General features: G+C 51.6%; 4 protein-coding genes across 4 annotated transcripts; 2 read left to right on the forward strand and 2 right to left on the reverse strand.

Moving 5' to 3' along the window:
• Nucleotides 1-307: 307 nt before the first annotated feature.
• Nucleotides 308-1,550, reverse strand: GIQ15_04171 (uncharacterized protein; the record flags this gene model as incomplete). The annotated part of the gene is made up of 4 exons (XM_033551588.1): nucleotides 308-1,016; nucleotides 1,073-1,152; nucleotides 1,208-1,399; nucleotides 1,503-1,550. The coding sequence occupies 4 exons, from the start codon at nucleotides 1,548-1,550 to the stop codon at nucleotides 308-310; spliced, it is 1,029 nt and encodes a 342-aa protein (XP_033405318.1).
• An 8,393-nt stretch (nucleotides 1,551-9,943) lies between these two features.
• Nucleotides 9,944-11,331, forward strand: GIQ15_04172 (3-keto-steroid reductase; the record flags this gene model as incomplete). Its single annotated transcript, XM_033551589.1, has 2 exons — nucleotides 9,944-9,987; nucleotides 10,047-11,331. The coding sequence occupies 2 exons, from the start codon at nucleotides 9,944-9,946 to the stop codon at nucleotides 11,329-11,331; spliced, it is 1,329 nt and encodes a 442-aa protein (XP_033405319.1).
• A 1,319-nt stretch (nucleotides 11,332-12,650) lies between these two features.
• GIQ15_04173 (Mannose-1-phosphate guanyltransferase) lies at nucleotides 12,651-15,669 on the reverse strand (the record flags this gene model as incomplete). Its single annotated transcript, XM_033551590.1, has 7 exons — nucleotides 12,651-12,670; nucleotides 12,736-13,612; nucleotides 13,683-13,829; nucleotides 13,906-13,949; nucleotides 14,002-14,071; nucleotides 14,341-14,655; nucleotides 14,764-15,669. 7 exons carry the CDS (start codon nucleotides 15,667-15,669, stop codon nucleotides 12,651-12,653), a joined length of 2,379 nt encoding a protein of 792 aa, XP_033405320.1.
• A 363-nt stretch (nucleotides 15,670-16,032) lies between these two features.
• Nucleotides 16,033-18,680, forward strand: GIQ15_04174 (intermembrane space AAA protease IAP-1; the record flags this gene model as incomplete). Its single annotated transcript, XM_033551591.1, has 5 exons — nucleotides 16,033-16,062; nucleotides 16,126-16,260; nucleotides 16,327-16,429; nucleotides 16,492-18,218; nucleotides 18,294-18,680. The coding sequence occupies 5 exons, from the start codon at nucleotides 16,033-16,035 to the stop codon at nucleotides 18,678-18,680; spliced, it is 2,382 nt and encodes a 793-aa protein (XP_033405321.1).
• Between the last annotated feature and the right edge of the window lie 63 nt (nucleotides 18,681-18,743).

The raw sequence follows: 18,743 nt of genomic DNA on the forward strand, positions 1-18,743 counted from the left end.
CAAGTTTCCGGACCGTTCAAGATGAGTGAGAAAGAAGAAGAGAAGAAGAGACAGGCGTTTTCAGCCTTTGGTCGGTTCCGTCCTGTCCGATGAGAGAATGCAGGTAAGCAGGGTGTGATGTATGGGTATCCGTTCATTCAAAGTCGGGTTTGAAAGGGGTGCGAGGGTGGAGGACAAGGAAGAGGACGGGAATCGACCGTATGGGTATGCGGAGGTGCTCAGTTCAATGGTAGGACGCCTTTTAAATGGTTCATTCGCATTCGTGTGTTTTGCGTATAGACCTCGTGAACATCGTGGTATCGCTATGCTAACTCAACCCCAGGAAATCCCAATTAACGTGCTCCGGATATGTTGTTCCAAACATGCGCTGCTGGCTATGCTTCATGGGGTCGAACTCCTTCATGTACTGGCTGCCGGCTCCACCGGCAATGACGGGAAGCACCTGGAATCCATCTGTCTGGTGCGGTATCGGGGTTGGTAGCGGCGCTTGTATGCGCTGTTGCTGTAGCATGGATACGGAGACGGGGTGGTGGTATGCGAGGTGATCTGTGGATGTTGGGGTTGATGTGGTGATGGGGATGTCGTAACGGGGGATCTGAGGTGGGAGGATGCCCGCTGTGACGTAGTGGACTTGTGGTGGGAGGATGGGTTGTTCCGCTGTGATAGAGATGGAGTGGACTGTTGTAGGTTGAGATTGGGATTGGTGATGATAGTAGTCGGGTACGGGTATTATGGGCGAATGTTGCTGCTGGTAGGGCGAATGTTGTTGTCGCGGATGCGACTGAAGGTGTTGCTGCTGCTGATGTTGTTGATGTTGATGTTGATGATGCTCATGAGGCTGTGGTTGCGACTGGATGTGGTGTGGTGGCATCTGCGGCGACTGCGACATCATCGATATCGAGTGCTGTGCTGGCTGGGAGTAGAGCTCCGACTCGCAGGACTGGGCGGAAGGAGAGACGGCATCTGGCTGGTGAGAGCGACTCTGATGCTTGGTCAAGGTTGTCTTGCGACAGAAGCTATACACAGGTTAGGCGGCGCATTCCCGGGTTAATGAAGACGAGACTGAACAAACCTTCTATCGCAGGTCGGCTCTAGGCACTTGTACGGCCGTCGACCGGTGTGTATCCGTCTATGTCTAGCAAGACTCGACGACTAGACAGACGTTAGATATTAAAGCAGGCAGCAGAGGAATGAAGGCGGACGGTACATCTGAAAAGGCCTTGCTGCAGTTTGCAAAGTTGCAGACGTGAGGTTTCTCTCCCGTATGCGTGCGCGAATGCACCGTCAACGCCGAGCGCTGGATGAAGCTCTTGGTACAATTGGGAAAGTTGCAGCGATACGGCCGTTCATTCGTGTGTATCCGGTAGTGTCTGCAGAGATCTGACTTGCGATTGAACACCTGTACATGTGTTAGAAACGTGGCAGACAAAGAAGAAGAGAAGGAAGAAGAAGAAGCAGATAGCGAGGCTGGCTTGCGGTCAGACAATGCAAGACGGACGTACCTTTTTGCATGAGACCCACGAACACGGGAAGCTACGTGTGCGAGCCATGATAGCCGTGCGTGCGTGAGGCAGCAGGAGAGGCAGAGCAGGACGTCGTTTGTTCGGTTTTCTACGAGGACATGCACGGCGGCACGGATGAATGGGTGCGATGGATGCGACGGACCGGCGAACGCGCGCTGTCTCCGAGGGATGTATATGTGGGAAGGGGACGAGATCGAGAGAGGAGAGGACGAGGACAGCGATCTTAATATAATATTATAGTCATGAAGCATGAAACAGACGAGGGGAGAGCAGGCAAGCAAGCAGCAATCGGCAGCAAGCGATCTCTCCTCGTTAGTAGCGGCGGCAGGGCAAGAGAAGCAAAGCCAAAGCCTAAGCCAAAGCCAAAAGCAAAAAAGACTCTTGATTCAAGCAAAGATAAAATAAGATGAAAAGAAAAAAAGAGTGTGCAAAAAAAAAGAAGAAGAATGAAAAAACGAGGGTGAAACCACGGTGGAAAAAAGAAAAAGCAAAGCAAGTCGCAGGTTCGCAGGTCGCAGGTCGCAGGTCGCAGATTTCACCGTTCAGAGACTATATTCAAGAAGAAGCACCGCCGAGAGCAAGTAGACGCTGGAGTCGGCGAGAAAAAGCAAAGGAGGACTAGCAGGTGGGTGTGGTGGATGCGTGGGCGGGCGTGGAGTGGACAGCGGAAAGTGGACAGCGGATATGGAGGAGATGGAGGATGGAGGATGGGAGGATGGCGAGTTCTGGCGCTGGCGACGGCGACGGCGATGGCGATGGCGATGGAGATGAAGGTCGACAAGAAAAGGTGGAAGGGACAAGAAAGCGCAAAAAAGAAGGTTAAGAACGACTAAGGTTTAAGTTAAGTTGGGTAAGCGTTTAAGGTTAACACTTTCGGCCGATCTCTTGGCGGGCTATTCCCGAAGCGGCCCGCAGACCCACCAATACATACTCCATACCATACATACATACATACCATACCATACCATACGCCATACCATACATATATACAGCTTACTCATCATCTACTCTACGCCTACTCCGTACTACTACCATATACTGCTACTACCATATCTCCTGCTACTATATTATCTCCTACTACTAAATCATGCAGGCCTTCGCTACCCGATCGATCGATCGATGGCAGGGATGCGATTATCAATAATAATTGTCACGGAAACACAGCGCCATCTGACATTGTTGGGATGCATGTCTCCGCGCATGGGGTTCTCGCTGTCTAATGCGACGGTGGCGCCGACCCATGTGTCTGGTGCTACATACGGCGAGCGACGAGAACCAGCACCGGTCGACTGGTTAGAAAGTTGCCCTGTGCAGGCTGGGCTGGACCTTGCTGGCTGGGGCTCGTTGGCTTGATGCTGCTGCCGGTTGCTGCTGCTGCTAGTCTAGTGGGAGTGGGTAGTTGTACGTACAGTTTACGCTTAACGAGGAAACGCGGCATGGAGTGAGGTTGAAGTTTCCTCTTTCTACTGTGTGAGTGCGGGAGCCAATCGAGGATGCGAACAAGATGAAAGACAAGACAGAGACGGGCATGCTTTGTTTTTTGTGAGCTCGTTTGTGAGCTTGAAGGGGTAGGTGAGAGCGGAGTTAACGAGTAACAACGACTTGAACAGACCTGGGACTCGACATCACTCTCGAGATATTCGACGGTTGATTATCTGTCACTGAGCGAGTTTGGCCCTGGCCCCTGTCCCTGTCCCTGTGCTTGGCTCGTCCAACACAGCCCTTTGCTGCCTCTGCTCTCATTTTTCTCGACGGAAAAGTACATATCATCTCGCATACGTTACGGGCTGCATGCATCCTGCAGCCATCTGCCTCGCATCTGCATTGCCTCCCGCCCAGCCAGCCTCTCTGCACCCCTATTGGCGACACCCCCACTGGCCCCGGTCGAGGCAAGATGCAAAAGAAACCAGAACAAAGAAGGGGGGGGATGTGGCCATGTGGCAGGACGAAGCAAACGGTGGGATGACAGGCTCAGAAGCGAGGAAGAAACATGAATACATGTGCACATCAGTAGTCAGTCAGACGCCAGCGTGAGCGCCAGGCGGGATATCGAGAGATCCACTAACGTTGTGGTGGTCGTCTCTTTACGCCGTAGCATATGCGCGACTCCAACTGGCTGGGCGTGCTACTGGGCTGTTATCCACCTGACGAGCCGGCCTGTTGGGAATGGCCGTATCTGTACTTGCTTCCAGGCGAGGATACCAAGGGAGGAACGGAGACGAGAACTAGTGCTACGCCATTTATCTACCAGCTACTACTATCGTGCCCTGCGCGAGGGAGGATACGAGGATGGATGGACGCCTCCCCGCACTCTGCCCAGCTGCCAGCAGACAGGTCGACTCCGGGGGGGGGGGAGGAAGAAAGAAAAATCAATATATACTCCGTACAAGCAGTCGATCGATAGCGGCCGAGAAGGGCATCGAACGGGAACAAGAATGGAACGGAAGGGAATTATATTACTTAATGGGATCCTAGGGGAAAAAGAGAACATGCCGCCTGAATGGAAATAGTCCTCAGTAGTTCTCCTGTCGACAGACTGGCCACCGTCCTCGCCGTTATGGCTGCTCCATACGATGGATGGTCCTCGCCATCGGCAACATGTAAGTGTACATACTAGCTCCCGCGTTCGCTGTGGGTCGAAAGCAAACGCCGTCCTGTCTCATCTCCTTCAACTCCGTCCGCTCTCGCCGGCGTCTACAGTAGACCAAGAGAGTAAGTGGTCGAGACGATGCCGTCGACGGCAAGCCGGTGCCAGCGCCATGGCGACACGACCACGGCCACGACCACGGCCACCAGACGACCGACGACAGACGACCCGGCGAGGCTTGACCTGATACTTCGACCTCCGCTGTCCATCTCGTTCTATCTGCTCGGTCGAGTTCGTCCTTTTTCGTCCATCACAGAGATACTAGTGAGCAGATCGCTCGTTTATCTCCCTCCCACTCCATGTGGTCGACACACCAGGACGTCTCATCTCCCATCAGAGAGAACTAGTGATAGAGTACTCCATAACTCGATATACTTTGGTGCTTGATAATCATCAGCTAAGCGGTACGGACGGAGTTATCATGTTTCGATGTTCGTCCCTTGCTTCGTGACTTGAAGCGTTACGATGGCGATAGTAGACCTGTCCATGAAGAATAAGAGGCTCTATACGAAGGAGCGGACTGGATACGTCCTTTTCGAGTGGACGGAAGAGTTGGCCGACACTATCACCTCGCATCGACGGGACAAGGGTGTATAGTCTCGCTGCAAGTCATCTCAACATCCACCACCCGCCCATATCAACCAGAACATCAACACACAACAGGACGACAGAAGAGAAGAAAAGAACCGCCTGGCGGGCTCAAAATTACCGCTACCACCAAGGTACCTTTAGCCCCTGCAAGCCCCTTGGAGCCCTGGAGCGACGCCTGCTTACGCAAGACGCCAGCCTCAGCATCCATGGGGACAAGCATCAGCAGGGAGACAGGCATCAGGCATCATCGACATCAAGCATAACACCCGTCCATGTCCATGGTTGGTGGTAGACGTGCATCTCGATCGATGGCACGAACCACCCGCTCGCTCGCTCACCAGGAACCCGCCCGGTCCTTACTCTATCTCCCTCCGTACTTATTCTCACCCAGAAACTCCGTACGCCCAACCGACAGACGAGGGCGATCGATGTGCAGTCCAGAGCATCGCTTATCCGCGATACGAACAGCTGTCTTGCTTTGGAATCAAAAGTTAAAGCCACGCAGGAGTGATAGCCATGACAAATAGACTTACTCATGCTGCCTCCTTCTTACTCATCTCTCTGGCACTCGGCACCCCGGCGGGCAGGGCAGCAGCTGGCGCAGGATCACCGCGCTGATACCAGGTTCGTACCCATACCCCGGGACGGCCAGTCGAGACGAGCCAGTAGCCTACCAGTTTTTATCAAGGCCAGAACAGTGCTGAAGTAACGGGAGTAACGAGAGCAGGTTGAAACGGCGAAGGAACGGGAACTAAAAAGACATATCCCTTCGGGGCTCGGTCGGATTGGAAATTTATGGGCAACCGACCTCGGCTACAGTACAAGTGCCAGGAGCTAGTTTTTATTCTCCGGCCCATAGATAGTCGGACGGGTGTCGTTCGCCGTTAGAAGGTATAGTCTTTACACCACTCCTGAGCAATCCATCTACTACTGCATATAGCATAGCGAGGGAGCTATCAATTATCTATAGTGCTTCCCCCCTCCACCCCCTCCGATCCCGTCCTCCTTTCTCTCCACAGCTGCCTAACAGTTCTCGTTTCGAGCTGCCATCTTCTGTTTCAACGTGCGGAGCGGATCGACATGGCTTGCCACTTGCGTCCACCACGCAATCTGCACCAGGACCAACTCGTCTGGCTTACTTTTAGTCGGCCTGTCATTGCTTCTTGATGATTGATTGGTATTTATATCGTTTTACCCCACAGGCTGGGCGGCTGTGGGCGGTGGGCGATGGGCGGACGGGCGGGAGATGAAGATTGAGATTGCGGCTCCAGGACCAGCCGAACTGTCAAACACGATGGATGCAGATGCTGACCGTCAGCAGCGCTATACGATACGTTGCGGTATCCCGGTCTGGGCCTGGTTGCACTTTCAGAGTGTGCACGCGACATGTTTATGCTCTCCGTACTCTCCATCTCTCTACGGAGCTTGCCCGTATATATACAACCATCGGAGGAATGAGCCGGTGCCAATCCCCCACAAACAGCCTCGAGTTCCTGGTTCGGGTTCAGGTTCTGGCTCGGCAGACACTCCCAGATAGGCCATCGTTGTCGACACGAAACGCTGAATATGATGCGGCGTTCATCGCCTGACGATCAACTTCTATACATAGTATCTACTCCCTTCAACTAGCCTCGCCCGGCCGTTCTATCTGTCTCTCGCTCGTCTCTCACCTCACCCACTAGCCTAGCACGAAGCAGTCTGTCTAATTTAAGTCTCCCTCGACCTTTTCCGTGTGGTGAACGTAGATTCTTCGCCGAACCGAACCATAGGTTCAGTCAGCGCGGGATGAAGAAGAAAGTCAACTCCCACCATCACCACCATCACCACCACGCTAGCCACCGGCCGGTACTGACTTACGCCGTCTTTACCTTTAGTCCGCGCAGTTACTTGTATAACGGCCTGTTTCACCGTCCTTACCGGTACTTACAAGGGCGAATACTAGACCCCTTAAGCGCGACTTTCACATGTCTCCATAAAAGCCAATATAGCCAGGAAGGAAGAGGAAAAAAAAAAAAAAAAGGGGGCCCGTCCCGAGGAACTGATTTGGCCCCTCCCATTTATCTATTTTAGAGCCCAACTCCAGCATCTTTTAACTGATTGCAGTCTAGTACGCGGCATTGGTGCTGTCCCAGACCACATGCTATATCAGCAAACTTCTATTCAAAACATGGCATTTAAGATGCTGGGGCTAACGGCGACTCCGCCGCTAACAATGACCATGCTCGCTACCTGTATCCGGATGGGCGTACGGAGTTGAGTACACGAGCTATACTCCGTCCATTATCATTGTTGCCATTAGGCATATATGTACGCGCAGACAATCCCGAGACCACGGAGTTGAGGCCGTAGCCGTCGCTAGTCAAGTCTCGGTGGCCAACGGAATTCTATATTTATAACCTGCTCTCCACACTCAACATGTTATCCACACTTGTCAGAGGGAAATGAAAGACGGCGCTATCGAGCGAACTAACTAGACGGGCGGCGATGCGGACGGGACTGGGGGCTAGCACGGCGACTGGGATGTTTGTTCTTCTCGTTTTGGATGTTGGAAATAGATTGAAGGCTACCAATATTGCCTATCTCTGGACCAGGTATGGGACGACGGCGAGGATATGTTCCTGTGCCATTTTGCATATTCCGTCCTCCTTTTCCTTTCTCCTTCGCTTTTGTCTTTTTTTTTCCCTTTCCTTTCTTTTCTTCTTTTCGCGCATGCTTTCCTTGATGTTGGGAGCGCTGTTGTTTGTTGGTTGGTACCGGCAGGATGGAATAACTAGCTCATCAAACAGTTGAAAGAATCCCCTGCTTCCCTTCCACTGCTGCTGTCGTTGTTGAGATTAGCTAGCCTTGCTTCCCGCAGCCCTGTCTCCCGATCCACTCCCGCCGTTTACCACCTGCACGGCATCGCTGGCTTCAATATATCCCAGTACCCTCCCCATCCTGGACATAACATACACTCACATATACGCATGGAATGGGGTGCGGATACTTAACCCAGCACGGCTTACCTACGCACGCAAGTAAGCATCCAACCTGGCCACCTCGAAATGAACAAGTAGCGTAATCCTAGTGTCTTGGTATCTTGGCCTTTCGGTTATTATCTCCAGTTGTGTTGTATTCTTGCAAGGATGCCGTACGTAGACATACGCTCAACAACGCATTCGCAACCATGGTGTATGCGTCTTTACTGTACGCAGTACGGAGTACGTTTTCTCGAGCAGCTGCGATTCACCCCATTGCATCATCTGTAAGTCAGGTCACGTTGGTGGATGCGGAGGAGGATTCTTTTATGTAATATCGTTGTTCCTGTCTGCCTGGCAGGCTGAATTCAGTTTGATACTCGATCGATCGTTGCATAACATATTTGACATTGGACTGGGATGAACGATGGGGTGCTTTTTGATTTTTGGTTTGGCTCTGGTTCTGGTGCCTGCTCTCGTGGGAGATCGTGGATAGGCGATGTGACCTTACATACGACCAGCCAGCCAGCCGACCGACCGACCAACCTACGACGGTATGCAGCGGTCAGAAACATGAGACAAGACGAGAGGCCAGACGAGGCCAGACGTACGGCCCCCCCAGGCCAACGACGAATCGAATCGAAACCATACCCGTATGACAACTAGATCACCGATACGGATGCTCTGGAGATATTGATCGGAAGGGCGGTAGCAAAAGAGCTCGGGAGGAGAGAGTTCATAGCCGGCGATCGTCGTCTTCGAAGCCGATGTGTCGATATACTCAACAAGAGAACCAGGGTGTGCGTAGGTAAGTAGATCTATTGTGAGGCCAAGGATTGTTAATTTGCTCTCGTTAACACCTCACGTCGGACTAGTAACTCCTCCTTCATCTTTACCTTTGTATTGAGTATAATTTTGCATTTCTGCTCTCTTCGGCCTCTCCGCTCGTTGCAGGTTGCTGAACAAAGCCTTGCGTGATCAAATGCTGTTTCGGAAGCGACATTATACTTATACGGTATATTCCATGCTGAAACAAACTCTTACCCAGTCAGCTCGAGTATCAAGACAGCCGGCCATGTTCCATTCACCCCTTCCCCCTTTTTTCTGTCCTCGCCACGATACGATACGATATCTTCCTGTCCTTTTTTTTACCTGGCCATGGTGTTCTTTGATTTGCCACGACTGCCATAAACCGGATTCAGAGCCAGAACCCTGGCAATATCATATTCAACAAAGGCGAAAAGGGGAAAGGGAAAGGGAAAAAAAGAAAGGATTTTGGCGGTGAGGAGTTGAAGAATCTATCGAGTGCAGATTATGGCAGGGATTGAAGGCGAAAAGGAAGAGTAAATTCTTCAATGCCGCTCCATTTGCTGCCGCTGCTTCTGCTGTTGAAGCCTATCGCTATCACTCCTGGATCGCCTGCATCTGGCTCGTTGCACCTCTTCATTTTGCATCCCTCGCTTCCTCGTTCCCGTCTCCTTTTCCCGCTCACCCGAGATTAGTGTGCATGGATAAACATGCCAAACACGACTTCACGCCCACGTGTGCTTGCTAATAGATGACTGTTTAGCAAAACGATATTATCAAGAGAAAAAGAAAAGAGGAATCGATTGACTGGAGAGAGGGTGAGGGCGTTGAAGATACCCCTCTTTCTCTTGGTAGATTCAAGAGTTGACGGGTGATAGCTTGACTGTCCTAATCCCTGACAGACTGAAGGATGCTACTCCCTGCTCTAACTTGCATAGCGTATATACTTCGTACATCATATGAGCTTGCCGGCTGCTTCAGATACGGCCGATAAAGTGATAAGCCAAGAACCGTTATACTTAAACATATTGAGAACTTGGCTGAGATGTGTGGCCATGCGTTGTCTTGTTGGCAGCGGTGTGCTGCTTGACGGTCTGCCGTCGATCCTGGGTGGAAGAGGGAGTGTTGGTGAATATTCGTCCCCCCATCTTTGACCTGCAGTCATGCTCCAGCATGTTTCGAGTCCGCTCTGTGCCTCTGGAGTATCGACAGCGGTGTTTGTTGTCGTTTTCTTCGTCGAGTTTGTTTTTATCGATGGATTTAAAGAATTTATTATGTAACCATCATTATCACGTGATATCACGTGCCAAGGACCTTCCTGAGCTTGGACCTTCCGCGATCCAAGCCTCAACATAGAAAAGGAGAAGAAGAAGACGAAGAAGAAGAAGAGATAAAACGAGGACGAAATAGAGATAGAGATGGCAGAGCAAGAGACCTATATCCTAATCACCGGCACAAACAGGTAACCAGGCCTTTCGTCCGGCAGAGAATGCACAATGGCTAATATATCCCTGGAATTAGCGGCCTAGGCTTCTCGACATGCTGCCGATTAATAGACGAATTCCTAGCTTCCCGGCCAGATAGCCAATCTCTCACATTAATATTCACTACGCGCAGCGAGAAGAAGAGCAATGAGACCCTGGTGCAGCTAAAAGGCCACCTGGAGGCGACCACAGCGAAGCTACACAGCCCGGAAGTGGTAGCAAGAGCTAGGTCGCGCATAAGATTCACACCCGAACATGTCGACCTATGCGATCTTCTTTCCGTGCGCGCTATGGCTAGACGGATTGCGACATCCATACCCAAACTCGATGTTCTGATACTCAACGCTGGAGTCGCGGGCTTCACAGGCCTCAATTGGCCAATGGCGGTATGGACGATCCTCACGGACACAGTGCATGGGCTCACATGGCCGGCCGCATATACGTATAGCGACACGGGGGTGATGAACAGGAAACAGACTACACAGCCCGATGAGCCGCCAATGGGTAAAATTTTCTGCGCCAATGTGTTTGGTCATTATATGTTGGCACACTATCTAGTTTCGGTGCTGGAGAAGTCAACGCCGTATCCTGGGCGTGTTATATGGACGTCAAGTCTCGAGGCGGCAAAGGACGTATTCAGCGTCAATGATATGCAGGGCTTGAAGGTTGCACAGTCATACCAGTCAGGAAAGTACTTGACGGATATTCTAGCGCTCACATATCCGCTTTCTTCTTCCGCACCTTGGGTAGATAACTATCTTGCCCCTTCATCGTGTGATGGTATGGGTGCCAGTACCAAGCCATCTACTAGCACAAGCAGGCCGAATATATACCTTGCTCATCCGGGAATATGTTCCACCTCTATCGTTCCCCTTGCTCTACCATTAGTCTGGAGTATGATGTTGGTATGCTGGGCGGCACGACTGATTGGTTCACCCTGGCATGTTATCACCTCATACCGTGGCGCCAACACAGCTGTCTGGCTCAGTCTATCACCTCAATCAACTCTAGACAACGCAGAGGCAGAATACAAACGCCTAGGTGGTGGCAAGGCGAAGTGGGGTTCTTCTTGTGACAGGCTAGGGAAAGAGAGTGTCGCTTCTACAGAGGTTGAGGGATGGGGTTATGGAGGCGTTGCCGGGCCAGCTGTGTTGGAAGCTGACAAGTCCCGAAGACGGAAGCGTGGTGCCGTGGATACTACTGTAGAGGCGAAGGAAGAGTTTATAGGGTTGGGCCGGGAGTGTTGGAGGCATATGGAGGAGTTAAGGGAGAAATGGGAAGTTATTCTTTCAAGGGAGGAGGCTAAGAGTGGTGGTTCTTGATATCTGATATTCTTTGAAGACCTCTGTCTAGCGAAGGTTTATTGCATTATACGGTTAATACTTACATCTAACGAGGGAATTGTACTAGATACAGGTTTCAGTATATTTGCGGCTAGTTTTTATATATTTCTAATTAAATTAAGTCACGATCCAGGATAAAGGAAACGAAATACCTTGTTGCTAGAATCTGCTATACACTTATCTATTCTCATTCTTAAACAATTTAGTACTATGAATGGGTATCAATTGACCTAGAATGGGCACCGACGGTGTTCGATGAGCATACCTATTTTCAGTGGGGTCCAGTACGTGAAAGGAGCGAAGACGAATTAGTGTACTGATAATGGTTCTACCTTTGGGGCTGATTGCTATCCCAAGGCTCAATGTTAGCGGAATATGTTTTGTAGCATAGGATACTTCGTGGTGTGTGTATAGATTGGATCTGAACACCTAAACTATCTACTTTGCGAATATTGTTTTATTTTGAAAGTATTTCCCCGTTGACATTATTCAAGATTCACTCAATTAGTTAGCCAGCTTCGCATTCTAAATACCGAGTAGGGATACCGAAGTTCTGTGATATACTAGGTGTATTTTCCCTCAAGTAGACAGGAGTTAGGATAAGTGTAAAAAAGGCTGAAGGTACTCTCTATTTAGAGCATGGAAGCTAACTACCATAGCTATTGCAGCGCCTTCCGTATTTTCATCATAAATGCCGCATAAACAAGCCGCAGTACGTTTTTTGGGGTTAAAAGGGGTTAGAAGTGAAATCAAAAGACAGGAGATGAAAAGAAGTCCCTGACGAAGGAAGGCGAGAAATGTGCAAAAACTGCAAGAAGAACAGAAGAAGCATAAAATTAATAATCCCAGCCCAGCAGTCAAAAATAAAATAAAAAATGGAAGGATGACGTGGAAGCTTAAATTGTAAAGCGGGGGGTAAGAAGCAGAGTAAAAAGAAGCGCTATACAGGCGAATGACGTGATGAATGGAGAAGAGTAAAAAGAAGAAGAAGAAGGCAAGGGCTGGAGAAGAGGAGAGAGATGCAAGATGCAACAGAAGAGGAGATTAAGGGATTAGATTAAAGGCAGAGAAGAGCGTAAAAAAGAGGCCATCAAGGAACAAGAAGAAAAGACCGGAGAAGAACAAAACACCCAGCCATCCGATCTATGGTCATACCATTGGTGCTGCATTGCCCCTGCCCTCATACCGCCTGCAATTGAAGATTATGATTTGACATTCCTTATTTCTTTATTGTCATTTATAAATGGTGAAGTTAGAAAGGGTTTTTTTAGAGTAGACTTGGTCCATATATGAACAGTCTACATGATAATAGCGGGCGCTAGAGAGAGGGATATTTAGTAAGAGCCGCTTTATGGTATAAATGTTTAAAGAGGAGAGACTTACTGTCGACGTTCTGCTTGATGCTCTTGTGAGGAAGGATAGAGCCACCGTTGACATACACCTCGTCACCGATAGTCACATCGTCACCGAGGACGGAGACGTTCTCCAGACGTGCCCAGCGACCTACAGAGCTGTTCCAGCCGATGATGCTGGACTTGACCCAGGCGTGGTCCTTGACCTTGGAGTTTGCCAGCAGCACACATCTCTGTAGTCGTACGCCGTCACCGATGACAACGTTAGGGCCGATGGTCACGTTGGGTCCAATGCGGCAGTTCTTGCCAATCTTCGCGGATGGGTCGACCAGGACGTTTCCGCCGTGAACGTATGGCTCTTTGGGGGATGCGAGCAGCTTGGAGCCCTGCTTGGTCAGGGAGGTGAGGTACAGACAGGTACCACTGAGGAAGTCCTTGGGTTGGCCGACGTCCATCCAGAAACCCTCGAGATCGAAAGAGTGGAGTTGGCCATCCTTGCATATGGCGGGGAATGTCTCTTGTTCGATGGAAGTGGGGCGGAGGTCGATGCGTTTGAGTACGCTGGGGTTGAGGATGTAGATGCCGGCGTTGATGCGGTTGCCGACGAATTCGACGGGTTTCTCGACGAAGCGGTCGATGCGAGAGGGGTGGTTTGGCTTGTGGACGACGACACCGTACTTGGACGGCTCCTCGACCTTGGTGACAACGATGGTGCCCTCCTCGCCGTGGGATTTGTGGAAGTCCGCGAGCTTCTGGAAGGGGTATTCGCAGATGACGTCGGAGTTGAGGACGAAGAATGGGGAGTCGTCCTTGCCTAGGATCTTCTCGGCGAGCTTGAGAGGGCCGGCCGTGCCGAGGGGCTCAGATTCGACGGAGAATTCGATCTTGACATTGTACAATTCCTCATACTGCGTGACGTGTCAACTACGTCCTGATCATGAAGCGTAAGAGTGTATAAAGAATATAGGGGTATCTCACCTTCTTGAGGGCGGCAACCATGACATCTGGCCGGTAGTTGACTGCCAGGACAATATCTGTCACACCAGCAGCAGCCAAGCTCTCGACCTGATGGAGGATCATAGGACGGTTGGCAAACTCGACCAATGGCTTTGGGAGAGTGAGAGTCTGCCGTTGCGTAGTTAGCTTCCAGGACAATTGCAGCTACAGACGCCAGCTGTCCAGTTCGAGAGATGCCACCTACCAATGGTCTGAGACGGGTTCCAAAACCGCCGACGAGAATTAAAGCTATACAGCAGCCGTCAGCGTCTCTTCAAACAGAAGACGAGTCCAAGCTTACCCTTCATGATGGCGGTTGTTTGATGTCGTTGAAACGGGGGGAAGCTGGTGTAGAGGGCGAGTTTGGCGGGCTGCGGGACGAGGGCTCAGGAGTCAGAGGGCGAGTCGAGAGATGTCAGGGACGAAGAGGAAGCGGGAGAAGGACAGATTATGGTCAAAAGGAGGCCGCCGAGATCGTCTTGGTGTCGTGTTCCGTCTGCGCAAAGATGCAACTTCAGGGGTGGAAGATGGTTGAATGTCGATGTCAGCTGGGCGAGGGCGACGGCGCCATAGGGCAAAACCCGCGATGGGCAAAGCCAAATTTTCCAACCCAAGTGGAGATGTGAACCCCCTGAGATACCTCGAGGTACTTCTGCCCGCGCCCGTTTCTCGCTGCAGCGACAGGTACATATAAGTACTCATTCCACCCTGGCCACTCCCCAGAGGCGTCGCGGCCCTTGTTGAAACCGTCGAGGGCTCCATATATCACCGTGATATCAGTCGAATGGGCCATCAAATCTCGACGGCTCTGTCGCTGGTGGCGGCGGGTGGTAGTGAAACACAGCGAGATGATAGGTAGATACCTGTCGGAGGGAGCCTTGCTCGCTTCTGTATACTGCCTTGCTACGGTGGCTACGGAGGGACGTGGAGCTGGACGGAGATTGTAGTACTTCTGCTACTGAGTGTCTGGGGGCAGGGCAATGACTCTAGCACGCTCGACATGATCTTGGTGTTGATGTAGATGCTGGGCTGGCCCGATGAATTCGAGCGTCCATGATCTTACTCTTGCTACCTTTGCCATTTGCGGGTCGTCCGAGTCCCTGTCGCGGGCGAGGACCCGGCCTGGATATATTCCCTCTGAATCCGTTACATCAACAGGTCGCCGGTGCAGCAGGTCGAGTTTGGTAGCGTTGTTCCGCAAGCTCTGGCCGTAGACCTGGTCTCGAAAGGAGCTCAAGGCGACAGACCGCAGGAGAACGACGTCACACGGGCGTAGACCCTCGAGAGCCCGTTCAAGCGGACTCGCAGTCTTGCTGCTGCTGGCTTCGTGATCCGGCCTGTCGCCTTGGGGTGCGATCCAGCAGCTAATACGAAAACCGGATTTGGTCTCGTCGCCGACCAGCAGCTCGATGATATCCATTGCGCGGCCCCAGCGAGTGCGGACTCGGCGACGCTGCTCGACCGTGATAACGGCCACTATCAGATTGACGGTGATCATACGTGGAGCCAGACCTTGTATATACGTTGCATCCGGCAGGTCTTCAAGGTCGCTCAGGTGGCCGGAGACGGACGATCGAATGCGCTCTCCGTTCCCGTCTGACGTACTGTCCTCGAGGCCGGTGGATAGGCCCGAGTCATCACCGAACGACCTCGTATCATCCAGGGACGTAGACGGGATGCCTTCGTGGAATGCAAAGGAGTGGTCGTAGAAGCCAGACAGGGTCTCCAGGCCGCTGACCGGCTCTCCGCTGTATCTCTGGATTGCGCCCGCTGTAAAGAAGGATCCGCCCTCGTCGACAGGAGGAGTGAATATCGTAGTGTTCCTGACGGGCTCCAGGCTCCGCCATCGTATCTCATCCGTCTCCTGATGTCTGCTCGGGGTGTCTGATGCTGGCTGGAGATCTGCTTCATCCCAGCGAAGGGAGCTAGGTACAGGTGCACCGGTCAGTATTATGTGTCTCAAGGGCATGCTAGAACATCATGAACACGCCGCCAGTCCTATAGCCCATATTCTAGTCCTGATGTTGTTCTGTTCTTCTCTTCTGTCTCTTCTTCTTCTCTTCTTCTTCTCTTCTTCTTCTTCGTTCTTCCACGGAGGTTCTGCTTAGTCATCGCCCTTTATGCCTAATGTGGCAATTCTCCATGTCGAACGTTTTTTCTCGACTGCAATTCAGATATCAAAAGCACCTCCGAGAATCGTAGGCGACGGGCATGGCTGCCAACATATCCCCAACCTGACTTGAAGTGCACTACATCGAACCCCGTTTTGTCGCCTTAGACGCCGGATCCCGTCTTCGAGTGATCGCGGCCTGAGCAATCACGCTCGCTCGGCATGGCATTCCACGCGCAGCTCGGCCTGCCGGTAAGTCCAGATATACCCCTTCTACAGGACGACTGCTTGGCTAATGGTGACGGTATCCTGCAGAACATTGCGGCCGTGACTTCCGATCTGTGGCCGTCGGTGTCGAATGTGCTCTCCGCGCCATGGGCTGCCTCTGGCTCGCGTGCGTACCATACGTCACCGAGAGAGCAGACGGCTCGGAATGATAGAACGCCATCGGTAAGTCTCTCTCTCTCTCTCTATATATATACTATCGTTTATGTTGAATAGGCTAACCTGTACCAGCGTGTCTCCCTACCGGACGGCTTTGATATAGACACCTTGAGGATTGCCGCCGAACGGAACTTGTCGATGGGCCGGCCGGCACCTGTCACTATGCTGCTACAAGGTATTCTCTGCATATGTGCTTTTTATTCTACAACTCTTCCGTGATATCTAACGGTGTACTAGGTAGTCGTGCGGCTAGCTTGAGTTCGCAGCTCTCCATACTCGCGGGCTCCCGGCGCCACCACTCAACCCTGTCCCTCTCTCAACTCAACCGACCAACCGCGATATCCAAACGAACCGGCCTCTCCCCGCTCCAATCCCAGAGATTTATGTTTGGAGGATCTTCCCAGAATGTCCTCGGGCACATGGAAAGGTCCGCGAACACCAATCCCGGAAGTGCTACTGCCCAGAACTCATTCTATAATGCGCTGTTGAAAGCAAATATGCCAGGTATCATAATCGAGCGATATCGAAGTGGGAAATTTGCGGGCAACAGCCTGTCTGAAGCTATCTATCTAAAGGCACTCCAGAAAGTGGGCGGCGACGACGCGGCTATCGCCCATGGACAACAACAACTTAACCCTGCCAACCCGAATATGACTGCGGACCAGCTTCAAGCCATCGGCCAAGCGGTAGCTGCGCGCTCCCATGGTGGCCAAATCGGTATTTCTGCTAAAAATAGCGGTACCGGGGCCAAGGATACTCCGCTATATGTCGTTGTTGATGAGTCTCTGGGCAGCTCCATCTTCCGATGGGTCAGATTTATCCTGGTTTTTGGATTCATTACCTACTTCTCGCTTCTCCTGGTCACCGTCTTTGTTGAGACAACCGGTATCATGAAAAACGTCAGAGGCACGCAAAATAACGAAGCCAAGCCTGAACACCAAACAGTACGATTCAGTGACGTCCACGGTTGCGATGAGGCAAAGGATGAACTACAAGAACTTGTCGAGTTCCTGTCAAATCCCGAGCGATTCTCATCGCTAGGCGGTAAACTCCCCAAAGGTATCCTCCTCGTCGGACCCCCCGGAACAGGTAAAACTCTTCTAGCCAGGGCCGTTGCCGGAGAAGCAGGCGTTCCGTTCTTCTACATGTCTGGATCCGAGTTCGATGAGATATACGTCGGTGTCGGAGCTAAGCGCGTTCGTGAACTATTCAACCAGGCCCGAGGCAAAGCACCAGCTATCATCTTTATCGACGAGCTTGATGCCATAGGCGCCAAAAGAAACGAACGAGATGCAGCATACGTCAAGCAAACTCTTAACCAACTTCTGACCGAACTGGATGGTTTTTCACAGTCAAGTGGTGTGATCATCATCGCGGCGACCAACTTCCCGGAACTCCTCGATAACGCTCTAACTCGACCCGGCCGATTCGACAGGAAAGTTGTCGTTGGCCTCCCTGATGTTCGTGGTCGGATGGACATCTTGAACCACCATATGAAAAACATCCAAGTCAGCACTGAAGTCGACACTGCGGTTATCGCCCGTGGAACCCCGGGCTTCTCCGGCGCCGATTTAGAGAACCTCATCAACCAGGCTGCTATCCGTGCTAGCAGGAATAGGAAAGGCAAGGTCGGGCCCGAAGATTTCGATTACGCTAAGGATAAGATCCTGATGGGTGCCGAGACCCGCAACCGTATGCTCAGGGACGAGGATAAACTCAAGACCGCTTACCATGAAGCCGGACATGCTCTTGTCGCTTATTTTTCACCTGATGCTATGCCACTCTATAAGATAACCATTGTCCCTAGGGGGATGGCATTGGGAGCAACGCATTTTTTGCCCGAGATGGATATCGTTTCGAAGGATTATACGGAATATATTTCCGATATCGACGTTTCTATGGGCGGTAGGGCAGCCGAGGAGCTTATATACGGCACAGACAGGGTTTCTAGTGGCATCTCACAGGTACGTCATCTCTCCGCTCCCCTTTCCCGCGTGATTGTCGTTTTTTTACTAAATTCTCTATAATTATTATTATAGGATATTAAAAGCGCCACCCAGACAGCCTTCGCACTGGTAACACAGTTAGGCTACTCTAAGAAGCTAGGTAACGTCGACCTTAGATCCGACTACAACACTCTCTCTGCGTCAACGAAGCAAGAAATCGAAAAGGAGGTTCGCCGTCTCGTCGACGAAGCTAGCACCCGTGCGAAGAACATCTTGACAGAACATCGAAAAGAGCTTGAAATGCTAACCAAGGCTCTAATCGAATACGAAACTCTGACCAAAGACGAGATGGAGAAGGTGCTCAAGGGTGAAAAGCTCGATAAGCTTCTATTGGCTACCAAGGCGCCGATAAAGCTCCCAGAAGCCCTGGCGCCTGTGCGTATAAAACCTGTCGCTGGAGGGGCCGCCTCGTCAAAGTGAGAGAGATACAGCGTGGGGCGAGCAGACATGGCGCCCCGGTGGAGGGAGACCGGAGGAAATAAA

Source organism: Arthroderma uncinatum, assembly GCF_011692745.1.
Source record: "Arthroderma uncinatum strain CBS 119779 chromosome Unknown scaffold3, whole genome shotgun sequence".
NCBI lineage: Eukaryota > Fungi > Ascomycota > Eurotiomycetes > Onygenales > Arthrodermataceae > Arthroderma > Arthroderma uncinatum.